Below are 26,914 nucleotides of genomic sequence, written 5' to 3' on the forward strand. Positions count from 1 at the left end.
CCTCTCTCCTCCTTTGCAGGACTACGTGGGCCTTGCACAGTGGGTTAAAAAATTTCCCTGCTTGGCTTGTCTTTCCTCTGGGGTAGATGATCCATCTGTCTGCTTTGCTCAGAAGCTGTGAAGGAAAAGCAGCTGCACGAGTCTCCCGGCCCTGCCTGGGGATGGGCAGGGAAGCCCGACCATGCTTCTCCAGCCCGGAGATGGTGACCATCGCCTTCCGCCTTACGTGAGCGGCTGGGCCTCTTTCTGGTGGAGGTGGCCTTGGCTGCAGCCCCAGACGGGAGCCCTTGAGCGTGAAAAGCTCCTTTTATCCACCCCCACTGGTGTTTTCTCTCAGGTGAGTGGGTCAGTTGTGCTGGGTGCCCTGGCCTCAGGCCGGGTGAGCGCCTGTGCTGCAGAAGAGGCGGTGGCAGCCGGAGGAGGTGCAGCCATCAAGGGGGGAAGGCCACGGCCTGTTCACTGTTAGGAGTCTGCAGCCCTCCCCCGTGGGGGGCCGGGGATTGGGTGCCGGAGGCGGCGGCGGCAGCAGGACCTCGGCTCACAGCCCCACGGCCCGCCAGCCCTCGCCGCCGCCATGTTGGGCGCCATGCCCTTCCCTCCAGTAGGGGGTGGTGCTGGGCGCGGCACGCCGCCCCTCGTGGCGGGCTGCCTGTCCCTTTAAGAACCCCGGAGGTGGTCTGTCCGTCAGGGCCCGCCGCGCTCTCCCATTGGTCACCGCGCTCTGTGCCGCACAGAGGGGGCCGCCCCGATCTATAACGGGGTTTACCAGCACCTTCTCAAGGGCGCTGCTGTGCGGCTCAACCATACTACGGCGTCAGGCCTGCCCCGCCCTTCGCGCCTAGTAGCGCGGGTATCGTCGTCCTATTGGGTAAAGGGGAAATCTATCAGGTCTCGCCCCACCCCGACAGGGGGAGCGACACCGCCTATTGGTTCTGCTAGGTGTCGGTCAGCCTTAACGCCCCCTCAGAGCCAGGCCTCATGGTTGGTAGACTGAGCTGCCTCTCAGCTATCCGCTCACCTCTTTTCCAGCTGTGAGCCAACTAACATCCGAGTGAAGGCGACCGCCGTTCTCTGATTGGCTGAGTCGGCTCCCGTTAGGGTAGGCTGCGCGCCGGATATATCTAGCCGGGGGAGAGCACGCCGTTGCGTGAGGTGCTTCTCGTCCGCCGGGCAGGCCTGTGGTGAAGCGACGCCTCCCGCTCCCGTCCCGCTCCGCCCGCAGGTGAGGGGGAGGGCCCGCGGCCGCAGGGGGAGCAGGCGGGAGCCACCGGCGGGGTCATGTCCTCCCGGGGACGGCTGCGGGCCGCGCGAGCCGGGCCTGGGCTGAGGCGCCCCCCTCCCCTCCCCCCTCGCCCCCCGTTAGGCCGCGGTCTGTTGGGGGGGCAGGGGGGGGCGGGCTGCCGGTGCGTTCCCGGCGCTGAGGTAGTTCCCGCTGTCCCGGTCCCGCGCACGAGGCCTGCGCGGTCCCGGCGACGCTTTGTGGCCAGCGCCCTCCCGCCCGAGCCCGTGGACGGGCTTTCGCGGCCCCCTGTGGGGCTCTGGAGCGGGGCCCTCAGGCGGGAGGAACCTCCTGGTGCCGCGGCGCCCTCGGGGACTTCCGAGGCGGGAGCGGGGTGCAACGGTGCGCTGCTCGGCGAGCAGTTACTTAGAAGGGAGCGTTATTTGCGGAGGGGTGGGGGGTATCGGCTGTTCACGGGCCTTCATTGTGCGAGTCGAGGTGTGGAGCTGCGAGCTTTGTTCTCGGCTTTACAGACTTTGGTGTTTTTTCATCCGCTGGTTTTTAATTGTTTTTTCTTGAGCGGGGGGGGCTAGGTTAGGTATGAGACGGCCCAAAGCCTGGCATGTAGCTGAGATAACCTCTTTCAATAGTTGTAGCTGTAGATTGAGGGAGTAATACTGGGTGCTCACATAGTGAGGTCGTCCGTACCGACGTATCAGATCGTGGGTGTCTCCTTTGCTTTAACTTTATACACGAGGGGAGTTATAATTCGAGCAGGAAGAGAACGTGTATCTTACCCTGACTTAACCGCATGACCTTGGCTGGATCCGACATTAACCCAAGATTTAAATGCGAAGTAGTGCTTGTATGAATACTTTCCAGCCTTTTGTAAGGCCCTAGGTATACTTGCTGGAGGAAAACCAGAGAAAAGGCTTCCATACATATTTGGGGTACATTTTAGGCTTGATCTGGATGATCTAATGCGTTATTAGTTCTTAACGGGCTTACCTGGTGACCTTTTCTGATAAGGGTTGCCTGCATATAGTAAGTATTCTTTACAAAGACAAATGGTATTTCTTGCTTTCACAATTGGTTGAAAGCAGCATTTGCAGCAAGCCGCCATGTTTCCAGTGTATGCTATTTTTGTCTAGCCTGTGCTTTTACAGCCAGGAGTGACAGCTTTAGGAAATGTGGACGCTGCTATCAAGCTCTGAAAGCTAATGCTTCCAGGTGCCATAAATCAAATGTGGTGTGTGTGTCGGATTGTTTTTAGCTAACAAGACTTTTTAGACTGGTGTCATAAAGAGAAGGCAGTGCAGAAGTTGACAGACAAAAACTGCTTTTCAGACCTGTTCTGAAATCTTCCCTTTGACCAAGTTTTCCCTTATTCCCTCTCTGTAAAGAATAAGTCTAATGACTTTGTTAAAAAGATCGTTCTGTGATACTTCCATGGTGCTGGTGGTAGCATATTCACATCCTGTGAACTGAACTCACCTTTTCCTGGGGTGTTTCAGTCAGTATGCTTAATGTTGTGAGTCTAGCTTTAAAAAAAAAAAGCTTAGTGGATGGAACATGTAGCTAATAGAAGGCTAGCTGTAAGTATTTACGTGCTTAAGGTCTTACATCCTAATGGTCACAGAGCATCTTTATGATGATGATGTCCCAACTTTTTTGATAGCATCACATGTTCCAGGGACTAGTTTGCCTGAAAGGCAGTGTTAAAACATGCTAGAAAGTGTAATTGTACAAAATATGTTAGAAAAAAGAATAAAATCAACATTGGAACCTTTGCAGATGTGTATCTTTGAGTGTAAATCTTCTTTTAAAAGATCTTCTCTGAAAAAGAATATTGTATACATTGAATGCTAAGTAGTGGTCTCCAGTTCTTGACTTGTGTGAATTAGGCAATTACTTTTTTTTTTTTTTGCTAGGTTGTATTCTTTTAAGTGTGAACTCCTTAAATTGAAGGCTAGAAAACATAAGTAAAGTTAAGGTAGAAGACCTGGTGGACAAGACTTCCTTTGTGTATGTGGGTCAAGTGTAATCATCAGGATCTTCTGTAGGGATTCTTTGCTTTTGCAGTCTAAGAATCAACAAAAACATAACAAGGCTTATTTGTACTGTAATTATAAGACCACTGCATGACTGTTCATTTTGCTACTGGCACAACAGCATCAACAACTGATGATACTCTAAGTCTGAACATCTTAATTTTAAACATGAAATCTTTGTGCACATGATGAAACAGCAAGCTCTTTGTTCAGAAAGGTACCATTTTCCTTTTCCCCTTGCAAATTGTAAGGCGATCATATACAGAAGGAACACTTCTCAATGAAAGTAAAATAAAGCAAAGACAGTGTTATTCTAAGTATATATTGATATTTCTGTTCATAACAGTAGTACCTGTTGAGAGAGCACTCATAAGGTTAGCATAAATGGCCTGTTTGAGTTAGAAAACATTTGAATTTATTATTGCAGTTTTTAATATTAAAACCTGGGCCTTTTTGTCCCATTAAGTAACGTGATGAATGAAGAATCAAAGAGGAAATCAAAGTAGAGCAGGGCTCTGGCAGGATGGTGCTAGTTGTTACGCTGGCTATAGTCTGCTGTGCTTGAAACAAACCAAAGGTGAAAGTGATAGTTTTGTCTAGAAGACTGGATACATTTTTACAGGTGCCTATGTAAAATCTCCAGAGTTGAAGTAATTATTATCATCTTTCTGAAACTGTACTGTTTTCTCATTTCACTTATGACTGTTACTAGGCTGACTGTCTCTTTTGTTTTTAATTGTCTAAAAATGTAACAGTGCCATGGTGGATCAGTTTTAAGTGCTAGGATCCAGTCTGTATATGAAGGTTAAGAGTCTTCTGTGGCTAAAATGGGTAGAGGTGAAAGAGTTGACGCTCTTTACAGGTATCTATTGCTTGACATGCAGAAAATATTTTTTTAAATCTTAATCCTAGTGGTTTTAATCCAAGTGGGAGTGAGCTTGAATTTCACTGTAAAGTCTGTGTAGCTAGGTGTTCTAATCTGCCTCTTCTGACTGCTTATGAGTAACTCTTGCTTTTTACTTTAAGAAGCTGCAGTGGAGCCAAATGGAAAAATTGCAGACCTAAAAGAAGACTGGACCTGCTGCCAACTTCGAGTTGTTGGAGCAGCTCTTGGATGTCAAAACAAAACCTGTTCTAATGGCAAAATCGTAGGGTCTAAGCAGCTACTTTATCGTGAAGCAGTCTGGAGAGCAGTATAGGCATAAAGCTGACTTATTTTTCATTTACAAAATGAGTAAACAAATCATTCAGGCCAGCACTATCCTACTAGACTTTAGGATGAAATTTGCATGGTTAAAAATGTAATTTTGCAGAAAAACATTACTTCTAATTGTTAGGTAAATGAGGCTGGAATAGGTCCAGTTAGAAATGAGAGTCCTTCATCCAGATGTAGGAGAAAGCCTGTTTGGGAGAATCTGATTTAGGATTATTAAAAAAGTGTGGGAGTATTTCTGTGAATTCTCAAGGCTTTGAGTTTTGAGAGAACTCATATTTTCAAGAGGAGTTCATTTTGGACTTTTGTCAAATCACAAGGGCCAGGTTTTTTTCTGTAACGCTAAATGCAACATAGCTATCTTTTTGTGACGATACGAAGTGTTACTAGTTAGGCTCAGGACAGATCATCTTAGCTTAATGTTACAGCACGTCCCTCTACAGCAGCCTTGCTTAACTTTTTTTCGGTGGCAAGATTATTTCTAGCTTTTCTCTATCAAACTGAAGCAGGATATGAGAAGCTCCCAGAACTGTATAAAGGAGAGGGGATGAGGCATGTTCCATTAATTTTGGAGCTGTTTACCTGTAACATAACTGGTTACAGCTTCTCAGCAATTGAGAACTTCTGGAAATGCACCAAGGAATTCAGATGAATTAGTGCATGTACAGACTATTGTGATTGTCTTGGGGGCAGCTGTTACTGGAGGATGATGAAATTGTCTATATGTGCTTTAAAAACAAAAATACTGACTGACCTAGATGGCAAGATCTGTTGCAGGTGAAGCTGTCTCATGAAAAATCCCCAAATAATGGTTGAGCTTCAGGTTGTATTTCTGAGACTGTGTGCAAGTCTGTTTTTAATGGCAGAGTCCTGCCACAGGAGGAATTTAGCAAAGTAGCTATCAATACAGGGTGCTCTTCTTGCCTTTTGGGCATCTAGAAGTACCAGAGATAAAGACGTCTAATTTGGTGCTTTGGGTTTTTTGTTTGTTTGTTTTTAGGCAACAAAACTTAAATTTGTGTGTTTAGTTCTAGAGCTTCCACCTTGCCTACTCTGTATCTCCTTTGTGTAATGAGTAGGAAACTTCTGGTGACTTGTTGAGAGATGCAAAGCTGTAGTGAGACATCTGAGAACAGAAGACAAACATTTCACTTCCCCTGTCATAAATCTATACTGTACATTACTGAAACAAAAATAAGTAATAAACTTCATGTGAAAATCAGTGCGCTGATCTATTTGTAACATAAGAAATAACTTAAATACTCAAACTTAGAAGATATGTATCTTTCTCCTGTGACGCAGTAGAGCAGAACTTCCCAAAAAGTAATGCTAAATACCTTAGCTGCAGTCTAAAGGGGAACTCCGGATATTTGGCTGCTGAAAGGTGACCCTTGCTGGGTCATGAGCATAGGGCAGCTGTTACAAATATTAACTTACAATAAAACCTGTTTCTTGCTGCTAATTCTGAGCAACGACTCAAATGCTTATGCTGCTTTTGCAGAAATGCTATCCTCCCTCTCTTTGTATCACTAGTTTTTGTGTTGCTGAATAGAAGTGATGATTGTGTGATATAAAGTAGAAAATTGGAAGCCAGTTGAGAAATCTTTAAAAAGGAAGAAATAAAAAAAAAACCCCCAAAATAAAACCCCCAAACCCACACCAAAATAGACCTGGCACTCAGGGAGGGCAAAGTGTTTTGAGGGGAGAAACCAAGAAAAACAACTTGGTGAGAAACTCTTGTGGTATCACTTACCTTCAATACAAATTTTTACAATTCTTTTTTTCTCCCCTTTTAAACAGGACCTGATTTGCTGCTTGTCTTTGGACAGTAGGTGAACCTTTATGCTCCAAACTACAGGACTAGTATCTAGTATCTTTTTCCTTCCCCAGATGAACATTCCTTACTGTACAGGTATAGATGCTGGTCTCAGCTAGTTTAACTTACGCTTTAGGTAGTCGCCTTTGTATTTTGTTTCTCTGCTTTTAAGCTTAATGCTCTAGAAATCCTATTTCTCTGAAGTGGTCACTATTCTTTTAGATTCTGAATAATAGCAGCAGAAATCTTCAGTTCTTCTTTCTCTCTTGCTTGGCAGAGCTGAACAATACAAGAAACACTGAATTTTGTTTACAAACTGGCAGACTCCATCATATCCATCAACTTATGGATCACGCTTAAGTTTGTTAGCAAAAACACAGACTGACTTCTAGGATGACAGCTCTTCTGCAGCAATTCATGGTTTGTTTATTTGTATTCTTACAGTGTTTAAAGGGCTGTGCGTTGCTGCTGAGTAAGGCTTCCCATCTGCCACTGGCAAGCAGAGGGGTTTCTCAGTATTAGCATGGGCAATGTTGAGTGTAATTCTGAATTATTTTTTAATCTTGTAATGAAAATGTTTTTCTTGTCCTTAAATTTGAATTGATTGCTTGGATACTTTGATTAGAAAATAGTTAAGCTTCTAATTTGATTTTTCTTATCCATCTGTTGTTGTCATGTCTAGCTTTTCTATAGGGTCCCTTATCAGTATGTCTCAAAAAGCTTCAGAAAGGCATTCAGGTATTGCTCTGCCCTTCTGCAGCATGGTGATAATTAAATGCAGAGAAAGCTGTTTGCCCAAGGATGCAGCATTCCAGTTGCTGCATGATTATTTTTTTAGGATCCAGCTCCTTGTAACACCTCAAGTACCCTATGAACTTAGGCAGTGCCTATCTTCATAGGTTGCATGGTTGTTGTACAGTAGACACTAGTCGCTGTAGTGACTGGAGAAATGGCTGTGTTAACTTGGAGGATCCAGATCCATGTTTTATTACGTGTTGGTTTTGAAGATTAAAAAAAGCTTCTCTGTCTGCATGATATATCTAGCACTTCACGTTGCTCTGATCTCGGTTGGGGAGTGCCTGCTTCTGGAAGTTCCTAGTAAATACCTGTATCATATGGACTATCTTAAAGTTTCTAGTACGACTTGAATGCTGGTAAAGTCACAACTTGTTCCAATTTGATCTTCAAATATTTCATTATTCATTGAATAAGTTATCCCATCACTTAGCTTTTAGTGTTTTGCCTCCTGTGGAATAGTACTACCTTAAAGATAACTTTTTTCAAACTGAGTACTTTCCCTCTGAATCTGTCAAAATACAGAAAAGCTGAACTGATTGCGGGCAGGCAACTGTCTGTAATGGCTTGTGCATAAAATACAGGCTGTACTGCTGTGACACTGTTCCCTGTGACATTGTCTACTTCCGTGTCCGGTGGAAGGCAAGTAATGAGACCCATTTTTTTAAAGGAGAGTAGTATTTTGAGACTTCAGTTGCCTGCCTATTTGGGGTGCTTTTTCAGCACTCCATTATTTAAGGCTTGGGGTCAACGACTGGAGGTGGGTTTTTGTTCCCCTCAGATAGTTAAGGCTGTATTAAAATGAGAAGGGTATCTCACATCTCGGTGTATCTGGTATCTTGTAGTGTTTTAAATATGCATTTCCTTGAAAAGGTTTACATCACTCTTCCTACTTGAGAGTAAGCTGGTGTAATGATATAAATCCCCTGTTGAGATGGGCACTGGAATTTGCCTAGTGATGCAAGTTTAGCTTGTTTGTGTTTCATTGTTCACTCTAATGTTTTGTAGCATAGTTCAAACAGGTACCAGCTTCTCTTTTTTTTGCTTAGTCAGCAGCACTAGCAGATGCTAGTCATGTAAAATGTATAGAGAGTTGGAATTAACTGGAATTGTTTTGCTTTTATTGTTTAACTTTTAATCTGTATCATCCCTGTTGGAGGCATATTAGGAGTTTTCTTCAGGATTTTTTTTTTGTACTGGCTATTTTTTTTCTTGTCCAGAGCAGTGGTAGTAACTGCTTCTAGTGCTGGTTACTCCATATAGACGAATGGTTTGTGGCTTTGAACATGCTCACCTGTTGCTAAGCAACTTGGAGAAATCCCAAATGACACTTAATTACGCAATCCTATTAACTATTGACCAGACCTTTAATGCCCAGCAAAATTGCTGTTTGCCAGCTCTGTACTGTGATGGGCTTAGATACAGACGCCTCTTCTTTTCCATGTGAGCTTCTCTGGGTGTTTCTTAAGTTTTCAAAAAGTCTTTTTATGTTAAGGAATTAATTGATATCAAAATGAGGGAGTGGAGTTGCATGAAAAGTTTGATATTCTGCTTTAGAGGGGAAAAATACCTTCATCTGGGTAACATATCAATCATACTGTCAGAGTTGCTTTTGTATAGTTAGAGGTGAAGTTGTAGAAATGAAAGATGTGAATTGTATTTCATAGAAGCTGATTAGTTTGTTGGAAACAGTGTAACAGCTCTATGAGAATATCTTAGTCAGTTAAACCTGTAATTAAAAGGATGGGGGGGCAACAAGACTGTTCTGGTGCTCTGTAAACTAACTATTTGTAGAGATGGGCTGGAATGTAGTGTCAAATGAGTCACCTTAGAGCACACAAATAGCCAAAAGAGAAGGTGTGAACTGCTATAGGGTTGTTCTCTGTATCTGTTGTGTAATATTCCAATCAGACAGAACTATAATGCATTGTAGTAACTTTGGATTTCTTGAGACTGTTTCTTGTATTGAAATGCAAGTCAAAAATATGGAAAAGAAGATGGCATAGAACAAAGGCATAAGGATAATGTTAAAAGCAAACCATGGCCTGTTTAGAATATGCTTCAACGTGAATTTTAACTTGTCTTTCTGTTAGTACTGACATTTTTCTTGCCAGAAGATGTTTAAAATTGCCACACACACTTTAGGAAGTGAAGTTTGGGATTTTCTGACTTGCAAGTTTTATTTCAATGGAGTCTGGTCATCTGGCTTGTTACATCAGGCTATGTAGGTTCTGCAGTCACTGGTTGTCCTGAGAGCCTGAACATTGTGTGATGTACATTAGAGAGACTTTTACTGTGTAGGAAGTCTAGTAGAAACAAGATTCAGACTAAACTCCTTGTCTGATTTTAAAAATAAAAAACAGAAATAATTTGAGTTGTGACAGCAATGGTTAGTTCATTTTCACTGTGTAGCAACTTGGTGAGAAAATACTAACCCATGCTAGCTGTTAGGTGTTCTTTGAGTCTATTATTTTTCTGAATACTAATATGCTAATAGGTTTTGTGTACCTAAATCTGAATTTGCTGATACAGAATTTACATAGATGGCTCTAATTTACATAACTGTACTTTAGAAATTCAGTGCCTAGCATTGATTTTCTGCCAAGTGGAAGCATTGTAACAGATGGTGGAATTTTCCACTAGCCAGGTGATAACCACTGTAAAGGAGGTATTTGTCTTCCCGTAAGTCTCTTGGCTTAAGGAAAGGGCTCAGTTATGTTGCAGAATTGTTCTAGTATATTTGTTATAGTTTGATTATCCAATTTGCTTTACATATATGGAGTAATATGAATGCATGTTTATGAATGAGTCTTAAATCACCTGATTTTTTCAGCTTTTCCTGTCAATTTTCACCCCTTCATCATTACCTCAGTCGACACAAAAACGTGTGGATAAGCTTCTGTCAGGAGTAACGTAGTGACAGTTCAAGCATTTAGTACTATTATGCTCTGTGCAGTAGAAATGCAGTATAATATATTTGTAGTTATTCTCAGGTCAAGGAATAGTGGAGTAATAAATAGTTCATGAGTGGTAGGAAGCAAATACTCTTTCTGGAGATGCTTGGCTTCTGTCATTCAGGTTGTGCTGGCTGGAGAACAAGAACAGATGGCAACTGGCAGCACAGTGGCAGGTGCAGCAGGAGTAAAAACAGATTGTTGTTCTCCGATTAGGTCATGTAAAGGTTTTTCCCATTTCTTTTCAGATCTGCTTAATGAAAACTGGGCACTCTGCTATTCCTCTTTCCATGCTAAGAGTTAGTTCTGATAGATTTTTCACCCTTAGCGGTAGGGATGTCCTTTGATTATTTTTTTAGCATGTAAATATGACAGACATGATCAGCACAAGCCACTTTACTTTCAATATGTTTTCGGTACAGCATTGGGACAGCTCAGAACAGCATTGAAGATGATGTGCTAGTGGATTAATACAGGTTAGGACTCTTTCAGTGAAGAAGAGAAATTTGAAAGAGCTTTTGGTACATGAGCTGTTGAGATTTGAGTGCTACAGGTAACAGTTTATCATTATGTCAGGAGGTCAAGTTTTGTACATTCATATTCTAGAAGCAATTGAAAATAATTCTCAAAAGAGCCTGATTCAGCACTTAATAGAATTGAGCAGAAAACCTGCCTATTGTCATCTATAGGAATAATCTTGAATTCCAGGGGAAACTAGTCTTTCAAATAAATTAAATGCACTCCCTGCACCTGCCCCCAAAAAGAAAAAAAGGAAAAGAAGAGTGAACAAGCAACATATGTACACTCTTTATATAGAGCTCTTGTCATACCCCAACAGTGATTGTGGGGGATATGGTAGGACTGGTTTTCTAGTTGTAAACTCACAGCACAGAGGCAAATTTTATAACTGTTGTGGAGCAGTTAAGTCTTGCATTGTCGGTTAAGCCAACTGAATCTAAAAGTGAAGGTCTTTTCTGTCAGCCATTTCTACCCCCACTGCTTTAGGGTTGTCCTGTCCTTTGTAATGATAGAGCTTCACAAGTGCTCAAGAGGAAACAAAGTTAAATGAGGAAATTAACAGTGGTACCCTCAAGTTAGCTTTACTTCACCTGTGGTGTTTTTCCCTTATCATCTGATAATATTTTGTGGGGATCTAATTTAAGATGCACTAGAAGGCAAACAAGTTCATATGTTTGAGGTTTTTGTCACTTCAGACTGTGCTCAGTCTTGGACATCTGTATCTGTAATACATTACACTTATAATTCAAAGGCTTCTTCAAAACCACAGATAACTGGGAACTTCCTAAAACGAAAGCAGTCTGCAGAATCTGAGCACTTCCTGCCGGCCAGGCCCAGCCATGGACTATCGCTTTCTTTCTGCATGGTTAGCTCTTGAAAATATCCTCAAACAACTGAAAGCTCCTGAATGTGTTGAAGAGCCATTTTCAGTTCTAAGTCATGTTTGGTCTTATCCTTTCTGTGTGTTATCATGTAAGTAACATTTCCTTGTATGGTGGTGATACACACACTTCCTACTGAAAAAGCAGGCACTCATGTATGCATCCTCTGGAGCCTGTCAGATCTTTCTTCCCTGTATTTAAACTTAGAAAAAGTGCATTTGAAAAATAAAATGCGTAGACTTTGCATTTATTTTGTTTTTAAACTTAAAAAGTGACAAAAGTGTGCGTGGGGCGTTGTGTTAAAAGCAGAGCAAACCACATCAATGTATGCAAAACTATAGCAATTTCTCTTGTCATTAATAGCATTCTAGTTATATCTTCTATTTTGAACCTTAAACTGCATACCTCCCAGGGTAGGAATTGGTGTACTCTATCTCCAACTAGGCTGGATGCAATGCATACTGACCACTGCTGGGAGTTTGGGTGTGATCACATCCTCAAATATATTATCTGTATGCTCTGCTAGTATGGATAAACATTGCCTTGTGTCTTTTGGTTACAGTATGTTGGGTGTTAGACCGCAGTTTGCCGTATAAGGAATTTGCCAGGTTGATTTGGACTTAGCTTTATCCAAAATACCAGCCTCCATGTTGTCTCTTTTGTATGTTATTCTCTTTGGGGTTTGACGCTTCTGTTTTGCATTCCTGGTACATCCAGCAGTGTGGTTGTAACTTCCTTTGCAGGCCTATATATGGTGTGTGTTTGAAACTGTCACTGTAATAACACTAGCCTGGTAGGTCACCTCTGTCTTTTGAGGCTATAGTCTGTTGTCAGTTTTTAGCATTTAAAGGACTATTTCTCTGAAATTGAACAAATACAATGAAAGTGTCAAACAAGACCCTTGGATGAACTGGAACAAGGCTTAGTACCAGTATATGGGAGAGGCAGTCTGTTTTTCTTCCCCCCGGCTTTGTTCAGATGATGGTTGTGAGCAACTCTTGTTTACCCAGGATACAGGATGCTGTTACTTATAGTGACAAGAGAAAGGTTGTCCCAATGTAACTGCCTAGGCATGAACATTGCAGACTCCATCTGGATTAGCCTGTGCTAGAGGACTACTTAGTTTTGACTTCCTTTTTTTTAGTTGATGCTGCCATTTCTTGGAGCTATTTATAGTTGTGCAGTCTTAAGTAAAAGCAGGTAAGTAAATGATGGCTCCTGAATTGCTTTTTAGAGGGCTCAGTTAGTAGTGTATCGGTTTTGGTTTGCATGACACACGTGAAGTATGTTCATACTGAATTTGCATACCATGTGTTTGGGCAAGTGTTCTGTAGGGGAAGGGGCTGGGTGTCAATAATGGGGAGAAAGTTCTCTCAGCTGCTACATGTGGTCTTTCAATGCCCTTTTGGATAACATCTGCTTGACTCACTGTAGATTGCACTTTTGTGAGCTCTTTGCTGTCAGCACTACAGGGCCTGAATGGTTGCCGGAAAACTAGCTATCATATAGTCTGTGATACATCAACAGCAAAAGTGTCCACTAAGCACTCATTCTGCTGCCTGTTGGTATAATGGAGTATGAAGCAGAAAATCTACTTTTGTTTCTGTATTAGGTAGCAAGAATATGCTCTGGTATTGGCGTTTTTCCCTACCAGTTTGAACCTATTTTGTGTGAGTTTGAACAGTGCATGTGAGTATTTTAAAGGAAGGAAACAGGAATGTGCTTTTGTTTTGACTGACCTGGACTGAAGATAAACATATTGTATAATTTACCTGCAAAGACGTTCTTTTTGTAATTTACAGATCCATGGAAATTAGGTAGAAGGTACCTAGATCGGTATGTCCCTGGGCCTAGGTATGGGTCGTGCTGTTCCTTTGATCTTCTGGATTTAAGTGAGAGGTGACTTGCTGAGTTTGGTGGAAGCAAGGGAAGAGCAGCATACATTTGTTTATAGCATGGTAATTTTAATATGATCCGATATTCCTCTACAGTGCTTGTCACTCACAAGCAAGGAGTGCTGTGCTGCTGATAAAAATAGATTGGACTTGTTCTGACCTTTTAAAAATGCCCCTAATACACTAGCACAGGCTTTGCCTTAGAACATCTGATTTTTAATTCTGATTGTAAAGTCAAGTGAGGTAAGTAGAACTTGGATTGACTGTAAATGACTTAGCCACTTAGCAAATCCTCTTGAAGAACCATACTTGCTTGCCACCTGCTTTTTACTGAGGGTATGTGGGATGATTAAATGCTGGCATGTTATGAGGTAATCTCCCTCGCCCATGCAGCCTCTCCCACCACTGGTTTGGTACCCAGCAGTCCTCTCCTCAGCACCAAAGACTGATGACTCTGAAAACACATTGGTTAAACTGCTTACTGTGGTAAAACTGCTAATGGGTTTTGGTGTGTGCTTTCTACTGTGATTATGTGGCTTATGCTATAAGTATGTGAACAGCAATGTGAAATGCTCATGTTTGATGAAGCTTTTGATTTTTTTCCGTAGTTTTCAGTTGACCAAAGAAATGGTGATGGAGAAGCCAAGTCCCCTGCTGGTCGGGCGGGAATTCGTGAGGCAGTACTATACTCTGCTGAACCAAGCACCTGACTATTTGCACAGGTAAAGCTCTGCTTCTCTTCATGATCTGTTTTTCTGTGTGAATTTCTTAATCTGTATGTTAAAGTTAGTGAATGAGCTTATTGCCACGTCTTGGCTTGCTGAATTTGGACATTTAAAAATCTGATTTACTCAAGACAGACTCTGGGTGTAGTTTGCTTTCAGTTTTGCTCAGCTGGGTTAAAACGTGTAATAAAGATTACAAGAATTCTTTAAATACATGTGTTCTGTTTGTTACTGAAATGCTGCTATACATCTGTGCAAAAAAGAAGAGAATGTAAATCAAAAGTGTGCTGCTTACTACTTCTAGTTGTAATCAATATAAATGAAAGTTGGATAAATGTTTAGTTAAGCATTTTGTAGTTTGTCTTGATACAATGCCCCCTGAATAGGGCGAAAACACTTAAAATGGTCTATGCTTGTATATTGGTATGTTTCAGTCATGCCAGCAGCTCTTTCTTAAAGGAAAATCAGAAATTATGAATGTGCAGCAAACAACAATTTATTATCTAAACAAATTGGCCCTGTTTGATTTGACAGGTATCCAATATTGCTAGAACTAACCTCATTTTTGAAGATATGCTTTGTTTTGCTGTACTTTGAGTAGCTAGACAAACAGTTTTTGAAACCTTCCTTCTTCCAATCTCAGGAACACTTATTCAGAGTATTTCTGGTGGACAGCTGACCTCATTCATTTGGGTCAGAGGAAAGTTTACAATGTGCCATGGAATTCAGTTCTAGTCTTTTACCTGCTGGCAGAATGCAGTCCCATGATGTTATGGCATTTCAGTTTGTAATCCCTCGGTTATAAAGTGGAATATCTAGCTAGCAGTACTTTCTTTACTGTAGATGAACAAAAAAGTACCATTGCTCCTTGTTCAAGCTTTAAGCTAGAACTTGAGGGGAACCCTTCAGCATCCTGGGTGTTCAGGGTATTATGTTGCTTTAGGGACCTTGTACAGAAAGCGGAGAATGGGATTGGATCATCTAGCTCCTATGAGACTTTGGTTTTGGCTATTAGTGCTTGGGTATCTGACATATCTGAACGCTACAGTTTATACAGGGGAACTTTGCGTTTTCCCCTTTGATCAAAGCCCCCTGCCCCCAAATCGCTAACAGGATTATGGAATTGTATGGCTGTATTCCAGTAATTCAGACAGGAAACTTGCTTGAGAGTATATTATTCATAGTGCACTCTAATGTAGAGGCTCAATGTTCTTGCACAACAATTCTTAGTATTAAAATATTTCTTTCCAACAGGTTTTATGGAAAGAACTCTTCCTATGTCCATGGTGGCTTGGATTCCAATGGAAAACCAGCTGATGCAGTCTACGGGCAATCTGTAAGTATTTGAAAAAACTTACTGTTCTTTCCTTCTTTTTTCGTCACATTTGTGGTTGAGAAGAGGCATGTATCTAGCTGTGTTTTATCCCCCTTTGTCCAAGTGCTTTCTTTAAAAAAAAAAAGAGAGAAAACTGTCTAACTGTAAACAGCAATAGTTAGGCAAGATATGCTTCCTTTTATTGAAGTTCATAATGTAAAATTGCTTGCAAAGCAAACTCAAAGAGCATGCTGCCAAGCTTTTTCTCTAGAGTTAGGGAATATATTCTGAAACAGTGTCTTATGTTTTTGCTTTCTTTGAAAGCTAACTTAGCAGAAATGGCTTCTGCAGTGTAACCTGTATAACTTTCTTTCATAGGATATCCACAAGAAGGTGCTGTCACTAAACTTCAAGGATTGCCACACAAAGATTCGTCATGTGGATGCCCATGCTACTCTCAATGATGGTGTTGTAGTCCAGGTGATGGGAGAGCTCTCCAATAACATGCAACCTGTGCGCAGATTCATGCAAACATTTGTACTTGCACCTGAGGTATGCTGTATTAAGTGCTAGTGTTATTATAGTGCTTCTAATACATCAGGATTAATGAGGCCTGTCTGGTTCAGTGTTGGAATCTGAAGGGTTAGACGGGGAAGGTAGTTTGCCACAAAATTCAGCAGTAATGTTCTGCAAATTCCTTAGGAAACTACACTGCTTCCGTATGGTCATATGTTAACCTTGGATATCATAGTTACAGTTGTAAATATCCTAACTTTTGGCTACTAGGTATGTGCAATGCATATTTTTTCTTATGCATTTTAAAGTTATTTTATCTTTGATATGCCTTCCTAGCAACTGGTCCTCTTACTGGAGAGAACTAGTAGAAAGAGGAAAGTGCTTCCTATCATTTGAAGACATGGGTTCCAGACTTTCTTGTTCTATAAAGCACTGACTTAGCATTTGAGGGGGCTTTTTAAATAGACACCTTTTTTGAACAAAACAGTTGACATAATTGAAAATTATGGGGGGGGGGGGGGAAGGAGGATTGCAAGATCACTTTATTTTTCAGTTTGACTTGGAACTAAGAATTGATACTTTAGACCCCAGAACATTCTTGCTCCTACTTTTTCAGTGTTGTGAGCTATTGGAATTAAAAGCATTAATACAAATTTTTCCCGTTGTTCTATGCATACTTGACTTGCTAGTACGATGCATTTTTTTGTCCACTGTATCACACATTTTGTTGAAGGAGGCAAGTTTGGATTAATCTTATGTGGGAAGGATGATTTGTTCAAGCTGTTCTTGTTTTCTCATTATTTCAGTTTTTACATTACTGCAGTTGATGTAATTGAATCGGTTCCTCCCTTTGGTTTGCTTCTAGGGTTCTGTTGCAAACAAGTTTTATGTCCACAATGATATCTTCCGCTACCAAGATGAGGTTTTTGGTGACTCTGACACTGAGCCTCCAGAGGGTAAGTAACAGGAATTTTTGGATGGTTCTACTGGTATTTGTTTCTGGGTTTCTATCAACACTCCATTCCCAGACCAGAGGAAATCTTCATGCTGGAGAAGGCAGATCAGCATTAAGCTTCATGTTCTAGGTTTTTTCCTTGCCTGTAGTTTCCTTGCGCTCCAGCAAGGAGTTGTGACATGCAGATGATTGTTATTTTTCTGGCATATTCTGTTTCTATTAAAAGAGCTGTAAGGCTTGTTTTGGCAGTCACAGTCAGATTTGTAGGCTATAAATCTGCTTCTCTGAAGTATTTGGAACATGTTGTTTGACCTTGGTCAAAACTGAGTAACCAAAGTGATAGCAGAATTATAAGGAAATGTCTGTTCCATGTCACATCTTGATAGTGCTTCCCATGTGCTCTTCAGCAGATACTTCAGTTGCATGTTGTGGAAGATGCCTTGTGTTGGAACCAAGTACTAAAGATGTGTGTGGTGTATTTTTTCCTTTTCTAACTTCATTTAGAATCAGAGGAGGAAGGGGAGGAACCTGAGGAAAGACAGCAGACACCTGAGGCTGTTCCTGATGATACTGGTGCTTATTACGAGCAGACTGTCAGGTAATAATATCTTATTAGATGAAGCCAGATGTTGTGTAATACAGACTGCTTGTAGAACAGGTCAGATAAATTTATTGCCACTCATGATTTTCCTCTTTGACAGTCAAAAGGCTTCAGCTGCCCAATAAGCAGAAATCAAAGTGCTGTTAGGCTGAATGCACAAACTGTGGATTTTCAGTAGATGTAATGCTTTTGCTGCTCTGTAGCATAACAATGCAAAACTTGGATCCCTGTGCATTGTGGCCTTATTTAGATAGATTAGCCTTGTTCTTCCTCTTGAATGTGATGTGTCTGACTTCTATATCAGACAAGCAGCATTCCTTACCACCCGGTAATAGAATCAGATGCAATGCCACCTCTTTTTCTTGGTTTTTTTTTTTTTTTTGTGGTGCTGTCTAATAGCAATGACATTGAGGAACACCTGGAAGAGACGGCTGCAGAGGCAGAACCTGAGCCGGAGCCGGAACCTGAACAGGAACCTGAACCAGAGGTGCAGGAAGAAAAATCTGAGCCTGTATTAGAGGAGTCAGCTCCAGAAGAGACTGTGGAAAAGAGTCCTTCTCCAGCTCCTGCTGACCCAGCTCCTGCAGTGCAAGAGGACTCCAGGGTAATGACAGTGGATGGCTCTTTTCTATGATGTGGTGGTTTCATCAGTATGTTTTACACTCCTGTTGTTTGCCAGAGAAAGCATCATGCTCTGTAAAGAGGAAAAATATCTGGATTTAGAAGTGTTTAAATGCTTTGTAATTCCCCTGCCCTTCCCCCACAAATTACTCTTCTCATGACAGTTGCCTCCTTCCCACTTATTCCTATACAATAACAGGTAGTTGAAATTCTAGCTAGTAACTAGTCGGTTAAAATACCGGGAGCTAAGGTAAGCCTTTGTATATTTGGTAGGTATGGGTATGGGAGCTGTGGCAGCAGTGAGAGGCTCAGATTGATTGTTTGTAAACAGAGCTTCTGAAATTCTGAACAGACTGCAAGCAACATGCTGAATCAGGAAAATGCGTGAAATGTGACTTTATTTCTACCTGGGGATTTTTGTCACTCTTCAGTGTTAAAGAGAAGCAAAAGTGGACAAATGGGTACTCAGGAAACCAATACTTTAGTTAACCTTGATGTGATACTTGGTCTTAGGCCACTGCTGTGTCCTATTTCAGCTCTATGTAGAATTTAGAAATAGGGTGGAAGTGTAACTCTATTGTCATTACACCAAGTCTTTTGAATTTAAATGATTTGAAGGAAGTTGTGGGGAATCTGCTAGCGACTGGATCCAGAATTTTGAGGACAGGTTGAAACTTGTTAGTTATCCTGTGTCTGTTAGCTGTACTGTCAGGAGTATGTTTCAGAAGGATAAAAGCATCTGGATTTGAGTTACAATCTTTTTTTTTTTAGACGTTTTCCTGGGCGTCAGTAACCAGTAAGAACCTTCCTCCCAGTGGAGCTGTTCCAGTATCAGGAATACCACCTCATGTTGTGAAAGTACCAGTCTCACAGGTAGGAATCCAGCACCTAGAGAAGTTTAAGTGCAGTAAACTGAGGTGGGGAAAAATATAGTGAAATCTGCTTGCTTATGATCCGAGTTCTCAGGGACTCCAAAGACTTTCAAATTCAATGTTTTGTGATGGCTTTCATAAAAATGTTATTCCTTGGCTCTTGGCTTGAGAAGGAACTGTTTCTCAGAGGAAAAACAGAATGTTCACATGAGTGCTGGATGTATCTGCCATCTAAAAGGATTGCACCCTCCTAAGAAAAGAGGGAGCTCTTCTAATTTTTTTCCACTGCCTATTCATGAACGAGGTTTTGTCATGAATGAGTTTATGTAATACAATCTATCTGCGTAACTGCTGCTGCGCTTTAGGCAGACACACTTCATTGTATGTAACTGTGAATGGAGTGACTTCGAAATTCTAACTTAATCAAGTGACATGTTTGCTTTTAGCATATAACTCAACGTGAGCTAACATGTGTTTTAGTCACAAGTGGAAAGAACTATGATTTTTTTTCCCTGTATTTTCAAGTTATTTTATTGACAACTTGATAGTGTGCTCTTAAAAGCTGAGGTCTACTGTTATGTCTGGTTCTTTCCTCTTAACTCCTTTTTGAATTTATACAGCCCCGCCCTGAGGCAAAGCCTGAATCTCAGACCCCACCTCAGAGACCTCAGAGGGATCAGAGAGTGAGGGAGCAACGAACAAACATCCCACCCCAGAGGGGTCCTAGACCAAGTAAGAGAAGCTACAAAGAGTAAACTGTTGTTTTCTGCTACTTGATGGTTTTGGGGAAGCAATATGATGATTAAAGCTTTTTAAATCTCATTAATTTTGTTAGTAAGTGAATGATTTCTACTTTTGTGGGTACGGTTACTTTAGATGATCTCGGTCTGAATGTCTGGCAAACTTTAGAGTTGAATTTCACTAGCATTCTGTTGAAGTATTTAGGTTTCTACTCAAGTGTTTGGCTTCAGTCAGGTGATAAAAAGCAAAGAGTTATGAACTTGCTTGTGTAGATGCTTACCTCTTTTTATATATGAATGGATGAACAGAGTGTGAATTCAGATTCTTTTTTTTATAAGGTGCTAATTCTGACTGTGACTTGTTTTTTTTGCTTGTTGTGGGGACTAGCTTTTCTTAAACAAGTTCTACTTTTCTGTTCAAGTTCGTGAGGGTGAACAAGGCGATGTGGAAACTAGACGGATTGTGAGATACCCAGACAGTCACCAGCTGTTTGTTGGGAACCTTCCCCATGACGTGGATAAAACTGAACTTAAAGACTTTTTCCAAAGTAAGTTAGTTGCTTTGCTGTACTCTCAGGGTTTGGGGGTTGCAGCCATAAGCGTGGTCAACAGAACATTCTAATGTATGACCCAAGAACTTGGCTTTTCTCTTGCAGGCTATGGCAATGTTGTTGAACTCCGCATCAACAGTGGTGGAAAGCTCCCGAATTTTGGGTTTGTGGTGTTTGATGATCCTGAACCAGTTCAGAAGATCCTTAGCAACAGGGTAAATAAACTTCTAGTCAGTGGTTTTTGGTCTGTTAATAACAGGCAACGTTTTTCAGATTACTCTAACAAGAAAAGATTCTACTTGGTTTCTTTACCCTTTCTGGAGCATCGTAAAGTAGGTGGGATGTCTTTCCCCAAGACTTGTGGAGCATTTGTACAGATTGAGTCTTTTTTCATTGAAGTAGCTTGTAACAACTTAGGTGAACATGAATTTATTCATTATAGAGCCTTTTTCCAATAGGAAGCTGCTGAGCTCTACATAGGAAGCAGGTAAATAGCTTTCAGGAAGGCAAGGTAGAGAGAGTCTGACCCTACAGACAAGTAGAATCTTGTTTGTTGAAGAGGTTGAGAAGAGGTTGAAGGGAGAAGCTATACTAGTGTGCAGGTTGAAAAGAATTTCTGCTAACAAAGGCAGGAGGTACCTGCTGAGCTTGTTAGCAGTGATTGTTAATGCAAAATGTGCATCCCATGACTGTACGGTGTGATGGTAGGCAATGAAACTGGATGCACCATAACAGCTGTGCAGTGTGCTTGCTTACAACCTAGCTTTTCACCAGACGGGCATCCTTTCTTCTTCCTTACTGTACAGCAGTATTGCCAGCATATTTCTGCTCTTAAATTGAAAGGTAGCTTGAGTGCAGATTTTTAAGTCTTGAGATTTGGCCTGAGTTTAGGATATCTCATGTGGTTAGACACCTTTAGCTGTGGGATGCCAGCAGCATTTGTGGCAATGCTTGATGAGTTAGTGCATATGAAGCCCAGCAGCCCTACAGACTCTCACAGGGAGCTGGTGATTGAAGATCTGAATGCTGAGAAAGACTTGCTTCCTTAAGTGCTTTCCTACTATCGTGGGCTGAGCAGTTCCAATGTGGTCTAGGGTGAAGTCTAAAATAGGTGTTTTGAAACCAGTGCTAAAAGTAGTTTGAGTAAATCTGGTTGACTTTAGCCTGAATTGGTGGGAGAACAAGTAGTACAGTGGGTTCTTAAGCCATTTTAGCTGCAAGCAACATGTGGACACCTTCAGCAGTCACTTGAACTTGCATGTTTGAGTTTTTTTGCTGAAACAAACTAGAAATGTTCACTCATGAGTTTTCTTGCAGCGGGAGAGGCAGCTAAGAGCTGAGTGCTAGCTTTCATGTCCAGGGAGTACCCAAGGCGCACTCAGCTGAGTGAGCTGTGGCCTTTGTTTACTTGTTCAACTGTGCCACGCTGTGTAACTGGAGACAGAGAAGAGAGTGGATGCTAGCCTCCAAGTTAGACTTTGAATGTGTAACAAGCTTGCAAAGTTGGTGCGCTCGAAGTATCTTTTATGCAAGCCATGTAAATGCTTAAATTATAATGGACGGGCATGGTTTTCTGAACTAAGATTTAATTTTTTTATATAGACTTAAGTCCTGTAAAAGCAGCTTGACATACCTCCTACCCTGCTTTGAACAGTACTAAATTCTATACTTAGTATTGTTTTGCAAATGGGCCCAATGCTTGGAGCAAACATATGTCCTGAAACAGTAGGACTTTTTTCAGGATAAGCTTTGCTATAAATGAGTTCAAAAGGCTATAGCAGAATGTTAGCCAAAGAAACTAAACGTGATGTCTGCTGCCTCATGTGAAATGTGGGAGTTTGCATCGGAGTTAATAACAAGACTGTAATGTGATGCTTTGATCTTTGTCTGGCACAGCTGATGGCTAGAGGAGGGCAACGTGCTGCATCCTTAGATCTGTTTTACTTCTATAATCAGTTCAGTAGAAATGGATGGCTAGTCTTTCCATCTGATGAGAAAGCATTGCGCCTGTGCCAATGGTGGATCCTATTTTTATGTTCTTGTTTGTTATGCAGCTGCAGGAATAATTTGAAACAAGCGAGTCCTTACTCCTGTAGTTCCTGGGTTCTTGCGGACTTCAACTTTTTGTCTGCGATGAGGTTTGCAGGGTGTTGCAGTCCTGCTGCCCTCTGTTCTTGCTTCAGTGAGAGTAATCAAGCGCCTACTTGTTGCTGCTATTCTAAAACATAAGCTTGACTTAAGTGAAAGACTTCACTGGCCTGTATAGCAAGGTGGCAGAGAGGATCTGGCATTATTAATGCCATAACAAAAATCAGCCAGGACTCTGCATGATGGCAGACTGTGAATTGCCACATATTAATGAAAGTAGGTTATTTCTAATAGTTCAGTTCCTTTTCTAAAAGGTGTTGGAATGCTCAGTGTTGATTCTGAGATTGCAAGAGCGACACTTGTAAAGTATCTTTTTAGATCTTTTCCAGTAAAGCACAAGACTGGATGCATAGTTTGACTATCGCCATTTTCTAGTAACGAATTATAAAACATGTTAATTTGCTTTGCCGGAGAGGAGGGTATGAGACAAGGTTGCAGAAATCTGCTTGACATTGAAGAGTTACTGGTGAGTCATTAATGAAAGTACCTTTTCTTCTTTTGTTCCAGCCCATCATGTTCAGGGGAGAGGTGCGCCTGAATGTGGAGGAGAAGAAAACACGAGCTGCCAGGGAGGGTGACCGCAGAGATAACAGACCACGTGGACCTGGAGGCACTCGTGGGGGGCTGGGAGGTGGGATTCGAGGGCCTCCGCGTGGAGGAATGTCCCAGAAGCCAGGATTTGGAGCTGGAAGGGGGATCGGGCAACGCCAGTGAATGCATCGTGGATGTTGACGTGGTGGCGCAAACCCTTCTTCCTGCAGATTTGTGAATTTCAGCCTTGGGTATCTTGGAATGTGGCCCTAGCCTGTTATAGACTGCTACGTTTGATACTATTTTGGCCCCTTTTTGTTTGTGTTATGGTTTTGTGATTATTTTTTTTTCTAGTCCTTGTCCCAGATTCCAGCTTTGTGGAACAACGTTTTAGGAAAAGTGAATTTTAAAAAGAAAAGAACTGAATTTTCTTGTTCACCTCAAACTTACGGACTGGATTTTTTTGGTACCAGTGGTCTCTCCTAAAGGAATGTCTCTTTATTTTTCTTTTTCTTTTTTTTTCTCCCCCCTTTCTACTGAATTTGGGTGCATTTCAGTCAGTGGAATAATATTTCACGTGCATGCGTTCAAGAGCCTGTAGGAAAACATAGTACTTGGAAAGTATTTCAAGGGCAGAAAAACAAAACTATTGCTTTATCCTTTGAGGGTCATACGAACATCCTCTGGTCCGGAGATATTGCCACTTGAAAAATTGACATTCACCTTTCTCTTTGTGGCGCTGTTAAAGTGGAATAATGGGTATCCGTAGAATCGGTTTTTTTGATACATGATCACGGAAAGGAATTCGAACTACTGTTTTACCACTTTAAAATTTTGGATTGTGGGATAGGTTTTAAATGTCTAGAACTTGACTCTTAAAACACTTTTCCTGAACTTGTGAAATTTTTTATTGAAATAGGGAGTTTTTTCATGTTTAGTTTGTATTTGTATAAAAAAAGCAAAATTGTTGTGCCTTCTATTTATCTCTCATTCCAGTCTTGGCAAATTGTTTAAAAAAAAATAAAAATAAAAAAGGTCTAGATTTGCTTTATCAAGTCAAGAGTATGTTGGAGTTTTTCCAAGGGGAAGAGGTTCTTCCTTCAGTCACTAGGTTTACTAGGTACAGGTGGTTATAGGTGAAGTGTTTAATACCTTCTGTTCATCAGTTTGGCTGCATTTAAATAATGGAAAACAAATACTTTTTGGATGCAGAATTTAATAACTTTGATTTGAGGCCTGGCAGGCCCCATTACAAATGTTGCAAAAGTAGAACTGAAGCAGAAGTACTTCTGTCACATCCTTTACAGTTCAAACTACTGCATGTAATAGAGTTATTTTTACAGTTTAGGCATTAATTTCACCCCATCCTTCTGCCAGACCTGAAGTGGATGGATAGCATTTTTGTTGGAAGTACAGAAGGTGCCTGTCTGTCCTGGTATTAAGAAAGATGTTGAATGCTCTCTACTGCCTCTGAAAGAAGATGAAACTGAAAATAAAATACAAAACTGGGTAATTTCAATCAAAGAGATCTTGAAAGATTGTACTGCACAAAGCCGTATTACTCTTGTAATATGTGGTGTTAAACATCTGGATGAAAATGGCAGTTTTGAGTCTACACCAGACCTTCGGAGTTCTTTGTAATATGAAAGAGCTGCTTAGTAAGTTTGCTTATATGTGTCAGGGTTCATTGTTTCTGTTTTCTTGATTTATTAACATAACGGCTGTGCACATGCAGTTTATCTCTTGACCTTTGCTTACTTTAAAGCTAGAGCAAAGCTGCTCTTGCCCAAGGACAGATAGGTATTACCTGTTTCAGAAAGGTAATTTTTGCCTTTTACTTGCCAAACCTAGTGGTCGAGCCTGGTTGTATTAAATGTCAGCAGAGTTTTGGTTTCTGTTTTATTTTAGCTTCATCTTCAGAGTTGTGTTATGCTATTTGTCCCTGCCCTACTTACGAATGTTTCTCAGATTGACTTCCTTACAATCTATTCCTGAGGACTTAAATATCTTAGTGAATTGGAGGAGAGCTAAGTGTGACAGCAATAGCTGTGGTATGCTCTCTCCCAGCCAGCATACTGGAAATACATACTGCTTCCTCTTGTGGTGGTAACTGGTATTTTTCTAAAAACTCAAAAAGCTTTCTGCATTTTTTGTATTTGGAATGACCGTGAGGTGAAGGCGTGCGATGGAAGTCTTTCATCGAACTCCTGTCCTTGTTGTTTGTGACTTTTCTCATTTGTTGGGTTTCTGCTGTTCTTGATGTTAAATTCAAAACTGCAGTAACAGGTTATCAGGCTTATCAAAGTGCTATTAATAGAAGCTTTTATAGCTCTTAACCAAATCTGCAAAAGCACCCATAAGCCTGAAACACCATTTCTGTAGTGGGAGTTGGACAGTTTTGGCTTGTTGTTGTCTCTCTTGAGAAAGAGATGAGGAATGTCAGTGAAGAATTTCAAAGCATATGTGGTGAAGTGTATGCTTGTCTTCATATGAATCATACTCTCAATATGTTAAATAATAAAAGATCCAGAAAGTGATGTTCTTGTCCAAGATGACAGGCAAAATAAAATATTTACATAAAATTTTCTTGGAATGTCTTGTAAAGAAATACTTTTCAAAAGCAAGTAATGTTGACAGCATCTTGAACAAATTGTAGAGTGACTGTTAATATTTGCATTTTGGTTGTTCTGTGACTAGCTAATAACAAAGTTTACTGAAAAGACCTGCTGTAAAATGTTGTCACATTGGCTTTTCTGTTTAAACTTTCTAGTAGCCTCAAGCCCTTCTGGTTTCTGCATTGGCTGTGCTGTTAAAACCTCAGTATCTCTTGTCTAAGGTCTTCAGTGCTTTGCATGCATTAATGGTGAAGATGACTATGAAGGAAGTCACGATTTGATTTGCTTCAGCTGGCTGCAGGGAGCTAGAATAGCTACAGGAAGGCTAACCTCTAATAACCAAGGTAGTCTAACTCTTTTTGGAAAGAAAATGCTTTGGGGAAGTCTCAAATGAATAGGACTCTGTCTCCCTGCTAGCACCTCCACTTTAATCCAGATAGTGATGTGTTTTTTGCTGCGGTGCTCTTTATGTCCCAGTGCTCTGCAGGGAGTAGGAAGTTGAGAAAGGTTGGTCAGACCTATCATAGGCTGCTTTTGCACCTACACAAGCCACATGGACAGTGGCAGAAACGACCTTAATGATCCTTATGCCTTAATGGTGTACCCTTCTAGGAGCATGGGGGTTTCATGTACGACCAGGTGTGATCTGTCTTCTTCTGACCTTAATAGTGTAAGACAAGTAGAAATAAGACTTTCTGTTACAGTAGTATTTCATACCACCTGAACCAGAACTGGAAGCCATGCTGCCTTTGCTGCATTTTCTTTGGTTAAGTGCATTGCACAATTAACCAGGCTTAGTTATCCCTTTTTCTTGTACAGTGAGAAACTTCTGGAGTACTTCTAAGTACCAGCTGACTTGCACGGGGCTGTTGTGTGAAGTTGAACTGAAACTTTAGTGTGTTCAGGACTGCAGATGTTTGTTCTGCAGTTGAGGGTTCAGGCAGGGATCACTTGCTTGCTCTGCAGGGCCCTCTTCACAGGTTTGGGTTTTGTGGTTAGTTTTTTCTTGAAAAAGAATTTGCTCAGAGCTGAAGCTCTAGTGTCCTGGGTGTACACTAACCACATACAAGCAAGTGTGGAGGTGGCGAGCATGCTATTGGAACTAGCGCTTTGCAGAGAGGGATTTAGTCCTGGAGTAGGAAACAGCCTGTGTGCTAACATGCTGTGTGATAACAGCGAGCTCTGACTTGAATCTGAATGAGAAACATTCTTCAGTAGTGTCACATGGGAGGATTGCCCTTAGACCTGGGGGTCTGCTTTCCTTGGTGAAGAGGGTGGCTCTGGGTGCAGGTATGAAGACTTGGAGTTGTTCTCTGCAGCTGGTGATTCTGCATTTCTCCATGGGACATCATCTTTCTGAACAAAATGTGTTTTTAATTGT

The 26,914-nt window shown here is 41.2% G+C and overlaps 1 protein-coding gene across 2 annotated transcripts; it reads left to right on the top strand.

Annotated features, from left to right (window-relative positions):
- Positions 1-1,164: 1,164 nt before the first annotated feature.
- G3BP1 (G3BP stress granule assembly factor 1) lies at positions 1,165-25,201 on the top strand. Of its 2 annotated transcripts, none has more exons than XM_059825214.1 (12): positions 1,165-1,222; positions 13,952-14,065; positions 15,323-15,404; positions 15,762-15,935; positions 16,765-16,855; positions 17,359-17,452; positions 17,855-18,059; positions 18,848-18,949; positions 19,569-19,680; positions 20,111-20,236; positions 20,324-20,454; positions 22,895-25,201. In XM_059825214.1, exons 2-12 carry the CDS (start codon positions 13,971-13,973, stop codon positions 23,099-23,101), a joined length of 1,419 nt encoding a protein of 472 aa, XP_059681197.1. In that variant the 5' UTR covers positions 1,165-1,222; positions 13,952-13,970; the 3' UTR covers positions 23,102-25,201. The 2 variants fall into 2 exon arrangements, with proteins under 2 accessions (XP_059681197.1, XP_059681198.1); XM_059825215.1 differs by having other exon boundaries at positions 20,345-20,454.
- Positions 25,202-26,914: the final 1,713 nt, after the last annotated feature.

Source organism: Gavia stellata, chromosome 16, assembly GCF_030936135.1.
Source record: "Gavia stellata isolate bGavSte3 chromosome 16, bGavSte3.hap2, whole genome shotgun sequence".
Taxonomy (NCBI): Eukaryota; Metazoa; Chordata; class Aves; order Gaviiformes; family Gaviidae; genus Gavia; species Gavia stellata.

Bases quoted from the DNA above. Each gene is read 5' to 3' on its own strand.
- G3BP1 (XM_059825214.1), top strand. From the start codon at position 13,971: ATGGTGATGGAGAAGCCAAGTCCCCTGCTGGTCGGGCGGGAATTCGTG. The intron at 18,060-18,847 runs GTAATGACAGTG...TTTTTTTTTTAG, and splicing joins CAGTGCAAGAGGACTCCAGG to ACGTTTTCCTGGGCGTCAGT. The intron at 19,681-20,110 runs GTAAGAGAAGCT...TTTCTGTTCAAG, and splicing joins CCAGAGGGGTCCTAGACCAA to TTCGTGAGGGTGAACAAGGC.